Raw genomic sequence first — 13480 nt, 5'->3', positions numbered from 1 at the left:
GAGACATCGAAGGAAGAGCCCTTCAAGAAAACGGCGATATAAAGTTCCCTTGTAATAAATGAAGTGTGCTGCCCTTCTTCGTATCTCAATTTTATGACGAGAATCCTTTGGAAGCTTTCCATGTTCAAGATACTCTATGATGGGTTGACGCCAATCTTCTTCATCAATCAAATAGGATGTTGCCATGTTCACTTCCTGACATTCAGGCCTAACTGGGGGTATAATCCATCGTTGACAAAGTGGTATGTTCAGAGTTACATCATCTGGCATGGTCAAGGCCGTGGCTAAATTTGCCAATGCATCCGCTCTCTTATTTTCTACTCTAGGGACATGTTCTAACATCACATTATCAAACTTTTCCATCAATTGTCGAGCATAAGCAAAATATGGCTTCAAGTCTTCATGTTTCACGTCATATTGAAGCGAGAGTTGATTGATTATCAATTTTGAATCACCATAGACCTCTATGAATGACACTCCGATTTCTAATGCTATTTGAAGGCCAATTATCAAAGCCTGATATTCAGCCACATTGTTTGAACACAATTCGGAAAGTGCAAAGCTATAAGGCAACATATGCTTCTCAGGAGAAATGAGGACAATGCCTGCCCCCGCACCACTTCTTCGAGCTGCACCATCGAAGTACATAGTCCAAGGTTCCATAACTTCTGTGAAGAAAACCTCATCGTCTGGTAGGTCATCACATAACTTCCAATCCGAAGGAATTGGGTGGTCTGCTAAAAAGTCTGCTAGCGCTTGTCCTTTTATCGCCTTTTGGGGAATATAGACAATGTCATATTGTTGGAGTAGAACCGCCCATTTGGCTAAGCGTCCAGCGATGATTGGCCTGGATAGAACATACTTTATAGGGTCTGCTTTTGCCACTAGATGAACCGTGAAGGCCTGCATATAATGCCTCAACTTATCAATGGCAAAGAAAAGTGCAAGACACATCTTTTCGATAGGAGAATAGTTAACTTCAGCCCCAATTAATGTTCTGCTTAGATAGTAGAGAGAACGCTCCTTTCCCTTTACCTCTTCTTGTGCCAGTAATGCTCCTAAGGACCTTTCTTGTGCAGCAATGTACAATATTAGTGGTTTGTCAGGTACTGGAGCTCCCAGCACTGGGGGAGTAAGCAAGTATTTCTTTATGCTATCAAAAGCGTTCTGACAAGCTTCATCCCACACAAAATTTTCTCCTTTTCTCATCAACTTTTGAAAAGGTTGACACCGACCGGCCAAGTTAGAGATGAACCTTCGGATGTAAGCCAGTCGTCCTTGGAGACTTCTTAGGTCATGCAAACTTTTAGGTCTTGACATCTTCTGAATGGCATCAATCTTGGACTGGTCTATTTTCGATCCCTCGATGCCTTACAATGAAGCCAAGAAATTTTCCTGAAGTTACACCAAACGCACACTTGAGAGGGTTCATCCTTAGCTGATATTTTCGCAAGCGATCAAACACGACTTTTAGATCCTTCAAATGGTCTTGTCGTCTCTTTGTTTTGACTACAAGATCATCAACATAACATTCAACATACCTGTGCAACATATCATCAAACACTTTCTGCATGGCACGTTGATAAGTAGCGCGGCATTTTTCAATCCAAAGGGCATCACCTTGTAACAGTATATTCCCTTTGGAGTTCTGAAAGCTGTCATTTCTTCATCTGAGAGGGCCATCCGTATTTGATTATATCCAGACGACCCATCCATAAACGACAACGCCTCGTGTCCAGTAGTTGCATCAACCATGATTTCGGTGATGGGCAAGGGAAAATCATCTTTAGGGCATGCATTATTCAGATCGCGAAAGTCTACACAAACGCGAAGTTGTCCATTTTTTTTTCTAACAGGGACAATGTTTGCTATCCACGTTGGATATTTGACCTCGCGAATGAATCCTGCTTCGATCAACTTGTTGACTTCCACCTCGATTTGAGGGATAAGCTCCGGTCGAAAACGTCGTTGTGCTTGTTTAATCGGTCGATATCCGGTTTAATTGCAAGATGATGGACTGCTACTTTTGGGTCAAGTCCTGGCATCTCCTTGTACGACCACGCAAAGATGTCCCTGTATTCGGTGAGCAAACTCATATATTTATCCACCTCTTCGTTAGAGAGGGACGCACTAATGAAAGTCGGACGTGGTTCCTCTATTGTACCAAGGTTCACCTCTTTTAGCTCGTCTACAGTAGATTGACCACCATCCTCTAAACTTTGTGGGGCATTTTCTGCGTCTTCTTCATGAGTTCCAGTCTCTGATTCCTCAATAATGGTGATGTGATGACATGAAGTTTCACCTTCCCCTTGTTCCGACCCTTCTTTTTCAGGATTCGTTAGTATAACATCATGTCTTTTTACCTTTAACGAACCTTGACTTGTATTGAGAGTAACAAAAGTTTTTCTTTTCATGCGAGAAGGAACGTTGCTATGAATTTCTCCATTTTCCTTTGTCTCGCAAGGAAACTTCTTACTACGATAATTATCGACATCTGTATGCTTAATTCGACGCCAAACTTTCACACGAGACATTGGTTCCTTCTTCTTTGCTATGTTGGAATCAATGTTGTCGTGTGATCCTTTATCCCCGAGATGATTAAAAATCGGAGCACGGGGTGCTTGTACATTTTTTTTTTAGACACACCTAGCCTTTCAAAGGCTGATGGTCTTGTAGTTGTCAAGGCATGGCATGTGCTTTCTTCCTTTATGGGAGTCGTAGTTAGCCTTCGAAAGACCGAATGTCTCTCAAGGTTTGGTACTGACTGGAGCCTTTCTCTTTCTGCCTCTGTCATGCTTAGCCTTTCAAATACTACGGGACGTGCAACAGATGGTCTAATTCGATCAAATACTGAGATTCTCTGATTATCACCTTCTTTTACGTCAGTATTGTCATCCTCTATAGTTATATGATTGATGTCAACCACTTTTTCCTTCCCTTTTTAGTTATACGGATCGGTTCTGGCGACTTGTATCCGAGTCCTTTTCTCGACACGGGTATAGAATGTCCTTCCGTAGAAGCTTCTTTTGAGTTGAGGAGAGCTCAGGTCGGTCATGAATTTCCAAGCTTTTAAACTCGGTGTGAGCTGTGAAGTCATAACCTGCTTTCGCCATCAATTTGTAAGCCTTGGGGTCGAATCCGTCTTTCGTTCGCCTTTGGGGCAAGTTTGCTTCCACCAGATCTACCTTTACCTCCTGCTTCGCTATCTTAGTTAGTGGTGTAGTGAAGCTTTCTTTTATGATTTCGATGTCACCAACTTTCAAACCTTTTGGAGACTCCATGAATGGTGATTCGCCTTTCTTGCGCCTTGACAGAGGGACATAACGCAAAACTGGTGTGTTTGCAGCATTTTCATCCTTCAAGATCATACCCTTTGTGCTGCTAGTGTATGCTTCACCCTTTCCAGAGTTAAAGGTTCTCGCACTTTCATGTGGTTCTGTGGTTGCGAGTGATTTCAGTTGTGAATTATCTTCTCCTTTTGTAAGAGGGGTTTCTGCAGGCAAAACTTCTAAAATATTATTATTCTTTGAATAAAACTTTGCATCTGCGAAGTGAGACTCAGCTTCTGAGAATGGATTAGAGTCGGCTTCAACCTTCTTTACACCGTCCTGATAAAATTTGAAGCACTGATGCAGTGTTGAAGTTACTACTCCGTTTCCATGAATCCAAGGACGCCCTAGTAACAACTTGTAAGTAGTCCTTGAGTCTATGACATGAAACAATGCACTGGCCTTTAGGTCGCCAATTATGAGTTCTAACCGTATCATGCCTATTGCTCTTTGGCTACCTTGGTTAAAACCTTGAATTACTAGCTTGCTATTTGAGAGCTCGTCCATCAAGATGCCTAATTGCCACATAGTCGACTTTGGCATTATGTTGACAGCTGAGCCATTATCAATGAGGATTCGATCGACTCTCTGTTCTCGAACGTATCCAGAAACATACAAAGGTCTATTATGAAGTTTAGATCCCAACAACAAATCCTCATCTGAGAAGTCTATAGACATACAATAAGAACCACTCTCATATGTCATAGTCGGAGTACTCGAACTTGATGCTCTTGAATTTAGCAATGCATCAATAAGGATGGTTTTGGTCTCTTGAGGAAGTGATAATAGATCCTCTACATTAAACCTTGAAAGGTCTTTTGATACTCCCTCTCCTTCTAGTGATCTTGGAGGGATTATTTCTTCCTCCGTTGTGTTGATAGCATGACACGCAACGACTTCTGGGTCTTCATCCTGATGATCACAAAGGAAGCTTTTTGGAAGGAAGTCTGCAAGGTCACTAAGCGTTGAGGTCGAGAGAAATTCATGTCTTCATTATGTACGAGCTTAAGCTTATGAGTCTTCTTCTTTTTCTTATTCTTTTGAGTCTTATTTCCTCTTCTATAGTTTTGGTAAGAGCGAGACTCTCTTTGGGTCGGGATCGACTGTCTTTTCTTTCGGTGGGTCACCACTATCCACCCTTCATCGTCTTCTTCGATTGGTCTTTTCTCTCCTTGAGGATCCTCGTATGAGATTTCCTGAAAGAATTGGACAACTATAGGCTCAAAGGTCCCGAACTGGACCAAGCTTTTCCTTTGCTCAAAAATCAATCTCGACGAAGAAGCCTCAGACATTATCGTCACTTCAGCGTGGTTTGTTTGAGCTACTTCCTCCAAATCTAGCTCAATCCTTTTCTCACGAGCCAACCTTAGAATTAGCTCCTTCAGCACGAAGCATTTCTCTACTGGATGACTGATGACCCGATGATACTTGCAGTAATTGGGATCATCTACCTTTCCTGCTTGCTCAGGTCGTTTACATTCTGGCAGCTGGATCAGCTGCTTCTCTAGTAGTTGCTCTAGCATGTCAGCGATATCTGAATCAGGAAATGGGTAAACTTTTTCCTGCCTTTCTTTTAAAGTCAGACGTCGCCTTTCGCTTCCATCATCCTTCTTTTCAACCCTCGCTTCCTTTCCTTTGGAGAATTTCAGCGGGGTTGTGTTTACGACCATAGATTCTTTCGCGGTGCTTTTCACTATCTTTTCAGCACCTTTCATCTCTTTCTTATCTTTCTTTACTTCAGGAACAAGAAAATCTTTAGTTCCTCTACTGGCGATGCTCAACTCCATATCATGAGCTCGAGTTGCCAGTTCTTCAAATGTGCGGGGCTTTATTCCCTGCAAAATGTAGAGGAGTCCCCAGTGCATGCCTTGGGTGCACATTTCTACAGCCGACAGTTCGGTGAGCCGATCTTTACAGTCAAGACTTAGAGCTCTCCATCTATTGATGTAGTCGATGACTGGTTCTCCCTTTCTTTGTTTCGTATTTGTAAGCTCCATCATGCTTACAGTACGCCTGGTGCTGTAGAAGCGATTGAGAAACTCCTTTTCTAGTTGTTCCCAACTCTCAATGCTTTCTGGCTCCAGATCAGTATACCATTCAAAAGCATTTCCTTTCAAGCTTCGAACAAATTGTCTGACTAGTTGATCTCCTCTTGATCCTGCATTCTCACATGTTTCGACGAAGTGAGCAACGTGCTGTTTTGGATTGCCTTTCCGTCAAACTGCTGGAATTTTGGAGGCTGATATCCAAGCGGCATTCTCAAGTTGTCGATTCTTTTGGTGTATGGTTTAGAGTACATGAAAGAAGTCTGAGATGGGCCTCCATATTGTGCTCTGATGGAGTTTGTGATCATATCTTGTATTGTTGAACCGAGAGAGAAGCCACAGAAGTTGATTGTTGTTGTGGCTGATTTTCTTGTACCACGTTCTTCCCTTTGTCATCAACTTTAACGACAAGTTTGACTCGATTCAGAGTTTCACGAGTCTGCATCTGCTCCTTTAAAGCTGTAATTTCGTGGTCTCGTTCATCAACAACCTTCATCAGGAGATTAATTTTCTCTCCATCTCCGCCATGGCAGTCTCGACTGCTACATCAGCCATCATGACGGACATCACATCTGGGTGTGCTTCTTTCAGTGACCTGCTAGAGGCAGAATCATAATCATTATATAGAGGATTTTCCTTGATGACAATTCCAGCTTTAGGAGATTCCATTAATTGCTTCAGGATGCTCTGCGCGATGGCGGAACCTTGGTCTTGCCCTTGGATGATCCCCTTGGAACGACTACAGGTGATAGGTCCCGTGTAGGTGTCGCTTGCAGCTGAAGATTTGGATGCAACTTTCTTTGATGCCATTGATTTGCTTGTAGATCTAGATGATGAGAGAGAGATGAGAGGTAGAGATGGTCCCACTGGGCGTGCCAATTTGTTCGCACGAGATTTCTGGAGAAATTTAATTCGTGGACTTGAACTTGAGTTGATGTTGTATTTTTGTTGATTTGATGCGATGCGGTTCAATCTCTAGAATTTGATCCTCTGATTCTCTCTCAACTGGATGCTTCAGCTTGATTTGGAGGAAGCGAAGCACGTGATGTTCTTGAAGTTGAAGCCTTGGAAGAAAGCTTGTATCTTTAAAGAAGCTTCAATCTTCGAGGATGGTCAACTTCAGGAGTTAGGGAGTCTTCTAGCTCTTTGAAGAATTCTCTCTGGATCTTCTAGAGTCAATATTTTCCAACCCCTACAAATGAGGAGAATTCCTCTATTTATAGAGTTCACTGGTGGGCTTTATGGGTTTGAACCTAGTTGGTCCATGGACCAGACGCATGGGCTCAACCATATGGACTTAGGTTATATTTAGTCTTTGGGCTCAATTAAGCTTATTTTTTGGGCTTAATTGAACTTAGTCCAAGTAAATAATATTTAATTGAACTAAAATGATTAACTTAATCCAACTATTAATATGAAAACATGTGGCATTATTAGAATGACCATTTTATTTATTTTCAACTCTTTAATTTGGAGCATATGTCAATTTTAATTAGTCCCAAATTTAATTATTTGTACTTTTCATCATTAACTTAATAAATGATGTGGCAACTTGTGATTGGTCTCAAAATTTCTTATTCAACAATAAGTTTTAATGACACTTGAAATCAAGAAAAAGGGACATGAGGGAATAAAATGTGTCGTTAAAAATAAAAATACAAAATTTTTCGTGACACAAATTGAGTTTTCTTGACAAAATTTTCGCATTGTTAATTAATGACATAAATTATGTGTCATTAAAAATTACCCTAATAAAAAATAAATGTTTTCCTTCAATCATTACGCCTTTTGATTTAAAACAAATAATTCGAAGCTTTCATCCCACTGTGAACAACGACCGAAAAAAACCTTACTTCATCCCACATCGTCGCTGTCTTTAGCTCTCTCGCAAATGCTCTCTGGCACGTTCCCCCTCTCTCGCATATACTCTTCACGACTTTTCCTCTCTCTCAAAATTAAGCTCTTCGCCCACTGTTTGAAGGAACTCACCAAATTTGCAAGTAATTGAAGAATTCGTGGTCCATGAGATCGATTAAGTCCATTTATGAGTTAGTTTGATTAGATTATGTCACATATACATGTATTACAATTAAGGGACACTTGCGAAAATGGCAAAATAAGTTATAATAATTAAGTCCATAGAACACATACTTTATTATTTGAGAAAGTGACAAAAACAAAGACCAGCTCACACATCAAGAGGTAAAATGTCACAAATGCCCTCGTTATTGATGTACATTTGATACACCTTATACACGTCTGATACACCTAATACCTGATACATTAAGTCCATTTATGGTTAGTTTGATTAGATTATGTCACATATACATGTATTACAATTAAGGGACACTTGCGAAAATGGCAAAATAACACTACTACAAAAACAGGCTCTCTTGACGTTTTTAAACTTCAAGAGACGGCTCTCTTGACGGTTTTAAAAACGTCGTTGAAGCCAGCGTCAAGAAAGGCAAAGTTCTTGACGGTTGATTAAACGTCAAGAATAGTGAACGTTGACGTTTTATAAACGTCAAATATACTTATGTTCATGACGTTTTAGAACCGTCAGGACTGGTATTGTTTATGACATTTTAAAGCCGTCAAGGATGAACTGGTTTATGACATTTTAAACCCGTCAAGAATTTTACTATTCATGACATTTTAAAACTGTCAAGAATGTAATTGTTTTGACATTTGTCAACCGTAAAAATGCAATTGTTCATGACAGTTTAAAACCGTCAAGCTTGCAATTGTTCGTGACATTTTAAAACCGTCAAGCATTTTTTAATTTTTTTTAAAAAAAGAAATTGTAATTGAATTATGCTGTAATGGAAAGAAATATATTCTGATTGTCCTGTAATTATCCTGTAATTGTCCACAACAGTTTCATAGATATTTGATATTCATCAAATATAGTTTCAAATCTCAAACATATATAAATAAAACCATTCACCATATATATTCAATTCCAAGACTTTACATATACATAATGAAATAGGCTTTACATTAGATTTCATATGGCATTACATTGCCATGAATCCAAATCAACTTAAAAAGTCACAAAACATGCTAGCTATAACAATAATAAAAATATATACGAATGAACCCCCCTCCCCCCTTCCTCCATATGAACAATTCAAAAGAATTATCGGCTAAAGTTTCTATACATAAAGTTTAGGGTCATAAAGAAGCGACACAACAAAAAATTTCCTACTTCAGAATCACAAAATATTGGTCATAATCATATGTAAGAACCCAAAAAGTCAGCTAACTCAACTCGCACCTCGTGTAGTTCTGCCTGTGAGTATGATCTTCGTGTATCAATCAATAAACATACAAAATAAATTAAATGAATTAACTGACTATACAAATAAACCAATTAACTCACAAAACCAATAGTTTGATATATAACATACCGCATCGGATATGACAATGCTTCCCCTAGTCACAATTTCTCTCATATACCTCATCACATAGTATCCACACTCAATACTTCCTTGCAGTGGACACTATATAAAAGCAACAAATTTGAATAACAAAGTAATCCTAATTGCTAGTAGTCTACAAAAATTTAATGACTTTAAAAGTTGATACTTACCTTTACTGTTAGCCATAAAGTTTGTTTTCTACTTTTTTTAATGTTCTTTTGTGACTGAAACATCGCTATTGCTCTGTTTTGACAAGATAAGATTGAACAAATAGTTTAAATATTGTGTACATGCATATAAGAATCAACACTAAATGAAATACTAGATTAACTTACGTGTCGGTGACGTATCTTATAGTTGACTTCGATGTTGTCCTTAGTGAGTCGAGGTAAAATACTATATCATCATATGCATTTATGGCCAGCAGTGCCCAATGACCCCTAATTATACAAAATATTAGTACTAGTTTTTTGCAATGCAAGTAATAAAATAACTTGACTTACCCAGGATTAAAAGGAGCAAGAACTATTTCGTTAATCTTTGAGACCATCAATCTACTGCATAAGTGTCGAACTCGAGATTCTTGCGAGTGTCCGACAGAGGTGAGGGATGGATCTACAAAGACATACTGTATAGTTTCCTTCGAACCAAGAACAGATGAATACAAGTACCTACAAAATATTATAAACTTGTAAACGAGATACATAAATTTAGATCTAAAGAAATGAAATTGATACTTACGTCATATAGGCCACCAATGTAAATGTTTTGACCTCATTCATGTTACAAAGATCAATGATGTCCTCTCGGAGAACAGAAGTCTTTCGACTAATACCAAAAATGCCAACAGTAGTGGAATAGTGATACTAGAATCTTTCTCCATTATCTTCTCAACGTATATGAGAATCAACTTCATTCCCATTGGCAAAACTGACGTCGATTCACAGACAACCTCTTTTTCCTTAGTCATTTTTATTAAGGCTCTCTCCTAATTCAAGAAAAACATTCACTTTCAATATGATATGAATATTAAGAATTTGAGTTTATTAGAGGATCGATCACATACCTTAAAGATGTCCAACTCTACTTTGTCGTCATTTACATTGATCTCCTCCACCTCTTTCCCTTCGATTTTATCCATCAACTTACTCTTCCCTTTGATTATTTTCATCGAGTCACTCTCTTCTAAGATATTTGGCTTCGAACAGCTACCATGTCCAGATAATGGTCTAGACAAGTTTGAGTGGTTATGTGCTTCTAATTCGCTTACACGCCTTCGAAGTTCTTTATTCTCAAGTATAATCTCATCCTCACGTTTAGATGTCTTTTTTACATAATGAAAGTAATTAGTAGGAGTAACATATTCTGATAGGGGCAAGCTCTGGTCGAAGTTTTAGATCAACTAAATCGCGTCTAGCATTCAATCCATCCTTACTTTTTCCAGGAATATCAAGAAATGTACCTAAGATATTCATGCAAACATTTTTTTCAATGTGCATCACATCTAAACAATGTCTAACATGAAGATCCTTCCAGTATGGCAACTCAAAAAAAGAAGATAATCTATTCCAACAAATTTTGTCACTTCTGTTCATCAACCGTTTCTTATGGTTCTTCTTCCCTCTAGAAAATTCAAGATCTTTCAATTTTAAATACACATCCTCCCCATAAAGTGGCTCTGGAATTGTATCAAGTTCTTTTTTACCATTGAATGACTTCTTTTGTCGTCGATACAGATGATTTCGTGCCAAAAATCTACGATGTCCAAGGTATGCCATTTTCTTCCCATACTTTAACCTTATAGAATTTGTATTATCTCCACAAATTGGGCATGCTTTATACCCTTTCACACAACATCCACTAAGGTTACCATATGCAGGAAAATCATTGATTGTCCACAACAAAACTGACCTTAAGTTGAATGGTTCTTCTCGATAAGCATCATAACATTCAACACCACTTTCCCATAAAAGTTTTAAATCTTCAATTAGTGGTGCTAAGTATATGCCTATGTCATCCCCTGGTTGTTTTGGTCCTGAAATTAGCATTGATAGCATCATGTACTTTCTTTTCATACACAACCATGGTGGAAGATTGTAAATAACCATCACTACCGGCCAACAACTGTATTTAGAACTCATGTCACCATGAGGATTTACTCCATCGGCTGACAATGCTAAACGAAGATTTATGGGTTCAGAACCAAAGTCTTGCCATTTCATGTCTACTAACTTCCATGCTGGAGAGTCTGGCTGGATGTCGTAACTTACCATCATTAATTCTTTCAGTAGAATGCCAAGTCAAGTTTTCAGCACATTCAATGCTTCTGAATAGCCTTTTAAATCGTGGAATGATTGGAAAGTACCATATCACTTTAGAGGGAATTTGCTTTCTCCTTTCATTTGTATCCTTGACGTTTTTCCACCTTGATTGACAACATTCATGACATTCAATTGCATTAGCAAATTCTTTTCTATAGAGACAAAATTATTCGGGCATGCATGAATCTTTTCATATTCCATTCCTAATGCACCTAATGTTTTCTTTGCTTCATACAATGAATTCGGGAGCTCATTGGTATTAGGCAGAATTTCCTTCAAAGTTTCAAGTAATTCTGAAAAACTAGTATCACTCTATCCATACCTAACTTTTAAATTATACAATTTGACTAGAGTAGACAACTTTGTGTACTTTTTGCATCCTTCGTACAATGGTTTTTCAGCATCAATAAGCAACTTCTCAAATCCAGTTGGGTCTTTTGAATACTCCTCATGAGCAACTTCAATCATTTCTTTTACACTTCCAACATCCTGATCTTCACATGTATGGGTGTCAAACTTTGAAGATTCATCATAGAAGGATGAGTTAGGAAGTTCTTCCCCATGCCAAAACCAAAATTTATAACTTTCATCAATACCATTAACATACAAGTGATCTCTAACACCCTTTCTACTATGTTTTTCACAATTCCCACATTTCAAACAAGGACAACGAATATAGGAGCTAGTTGTATTAGAAAATCCAAATTTGATGAAGTTTTCCACACCCAACTCATAATCTTTAGACAATCTACTCTTGTGCATCCAAGATTTATCCATCATTGTAAATCTAATGAGAAATAAAGTTATTGTCACTATTGATAATTAAAGTGGAAGGACAATGATAAGTAATGCCTGTATAACCAATGTTGAGAATGTGAATCCAATCTATACAAATCTTCTACAATTATGGTCTTCAGTTTCTACTGCTAAGAGATTTTCATGCATTACAAATGAAACTTAAGAAAATTAAAAGAACTAACTAAACTCATTTCTTTTTTAAAGTGATCATAAAAAAGAAAGCAATTGCACGACTGAGTAAATCAAACAAAATGAGCTTCACTAAACAAAGATTCCAATCATGAAGATCGTAATCAACCATACAACAGAATACCTGAGGAAGACAAGGCAATTACAACACCAAGTCTTTCAATGGATAATACAACATAATCATTCAAATAAGAGTGTTTTACTTTTACCTTAAAATGAAATCTATAACCAAGATCAAGGTTATGGTTCCATAGGAAACAATTAATTATATTTAGCTTAAAAAAAGTCAAAACAGAATTCACCCAATAGAAAAAAGTAAAAACACACAATTGAATTAAAAATCTCAAGCTGCACACAAAAGCAACTATGGCAAAAAGAGGGTGAATGAAAAAATTAGTTAAAACACCTCCAAATTATTAAGGAAGAAGGCAAAACCTTGGACAACATAAGGTAACAAACAAAGAGAATACATGATCTTTTTTTCTTTTTCTTTTCACGAAGGGAGAAGAATTGACTCATCCTCCAAAGCTCTCAATTAGTAGTATTGTTATATGAGATCTTCAAAATTACTGAAAGAGGGAAGTTGATTATATGACATGCACTCCCAAAAATTTGTTCATACATTCATTTGTTTTCTTTAAATCCTAATAAAATTTGATGGTGAAGAAAAACTACAGTACTTTAAAGATTGAATAAAAGTATACGAATTTCAATCAATTCGAAGTTTACACCTCCATCCTTCCTATCTATTATTGCCAATCATGCCATCTGAGTTTATATAATGAAGAATAATGAAATTGTTATATGTTTTAGGGAAATAAAAGCCTAACCTCAACTTAGTGGATGATGGATTTTGAAGCAACGAACGTGAGGCACTCGTTGGTGAAGTCGAAATGACGGGCACGCAGTAGCGTGAGGCACTGAGGGATTTTGGAAAGATGGAATGCAGCGGACGAAGGACTTTGAAACGACGGACGTGAGGGATTCGAAGAGGTGGAACTCGACGGTGAAATCGAACGGACAGACGTTGAAGGCGAACGGATAGGCGTTGAAAGCGAACGACGACTGCTGAACACACTTTTTTCGAATGGGAAGGATTTCGGCTGGAGAGGGAAAGGGGAACACGCGTGTTTTGAGTAGAAAGGGGCTAGGGCTTTTTAAAAAATAATATTTGCACAATAATTTTTTCTATATATATTTAAAGTGATTCTGAATAATATTAGTACAATATTTTTTTTCTATATATATTTAAAGAAATTTTTATTGTTGTATCTATATATTTAAAGAGATTTTTATTATTGTATCTATATATTTAAAGAGATTTTAAAGAAATAAAATTAGCCCAATATATTTTTTATATTTATTTAATAACA

General features: G+C 37.7%; 2 protein-coding genes and 1 long non-coding RNA gene across 5 annotated transcripts; all 3 read right to left on the bottom strand.

Moving 5' to 3' along the window:
• Nucleotides 1-8577: 8577 nt before the first annotated feature.
• LOC116405018 lies at nt 8578-8868 on the bottom strand. Its single transcript, XR_004218074.1, has 2 exons — nt 8788-8868; nt 8578-8682 (listed from the first exon to the last, which is right to left on the bottom strand). It is a non-coding gene; the product is annotated as an uncharacterized LOC116405018 (long non-coding RNA).
• On the bottom strand, nt 8869-13252 carry LOC116405017. 3 transcript variants are annotated; one of them, XR_004218073.1, is made up of 3 exons: nt 12938-13252; nt 8970-9470; nt 8869-8880 (listed from the first exon to the last, which is right to left on the bottom strand). XR_004218073.1 is itself a non-coding variant. In XM_031888526.1 (3 exons), the coding sequence occupies exons 1-3, from the start codon at nt 9579-9581 to the stop codon at nt 9131-9133; spliced, it is 318 nt and encodes a 105-aa protein (XP_031744386.1). In that variant the 5' UTR covers nt 9582-9637; the 3' UTR covers nt 8875-9130. The 3 variants fall into 3 exon arrangements, 1 of the variants encoding a protein (XP_031744386.1); XM_031888526.1 differs by lacking the exon at nt 12938-13252 and adding an exon at nt 9541-9637 and having other exon boundaries at nt 8875-9239; nt 9303-9470; XR_004218072.1 differs by having other exon boundaries at nt 8875-9470.
• LOC116405016 lies at nt 9664-11277 on the bottom strand. Its single transcript, XM_031888525.1, has 2 exons — nt 9866-11277; nt 9664-9787 (listed from the first exon to the last, which is right to left on the bottom strand). The coding sequence occupies exon 1, from the start codon at nt 11073-11075 to the stop codon at nt 10146-10148; it is 930 nt and encodes a 309-aa protein (XP_031744385.1). The 5' UTR covers nt 11076-11277; the 3' UTR covers nt 9664-9787; nt 9866-10145.
• Nucleotides 13253-13480: the final 228 nt, after the last annotated feature.

The sequence above is a fragment of the Cucumis sativus genome, chromosome 7 (genome assembly GCF_000004075.3).
Source record: "Cucumis sativus cultivar 9930 chromosome 7, Cucumber_9930_V3, whole genome shotgun sequence".
Classification (NCBI taxonomy): domain Eukaryota; kingdom Viridiplantae; phylum Streptophyta; class Magnoliopsida; order Cucurbitales; family Cucurbitaceae; genus Cucumis; species Cucumis sativus.
This window is presented reverse-complemented; position numbering and strand designations above follow the sequence as displayed.

Excerpts from the sequence above, each read along its gene's own strand:
- LOC116405017 (XM_031888526.1), bottom strand. The coding sequence starts at position 9,581 with ATGAATGAGGTCAAAACATTTACATTGGTGGCCTATATGAC. Across the intron at positions 9,471-9,540 it reads ACATTGGTGGCCTATATGAC|GTACTTGTATTCATCTGTTC; the intron begins GTAAGTATCAAT and ends AATATTTTGTAG. Across the intron at positions 9,240-9,302 it reads CTTGCTCCTTTTAATCCTGG|GGGTCATTGGGCACTGCTGG; the intron begins GTAAGTCAAGTT and ends TTGTATAATTAG.
- LOC116405016 (XM_031888525.1), bottom strand. The coding sequence starts at position 11,075 with ATGATGGTAAGTTACGACATCCAGCCAGACTCTCCAGCATGGAAGTTA.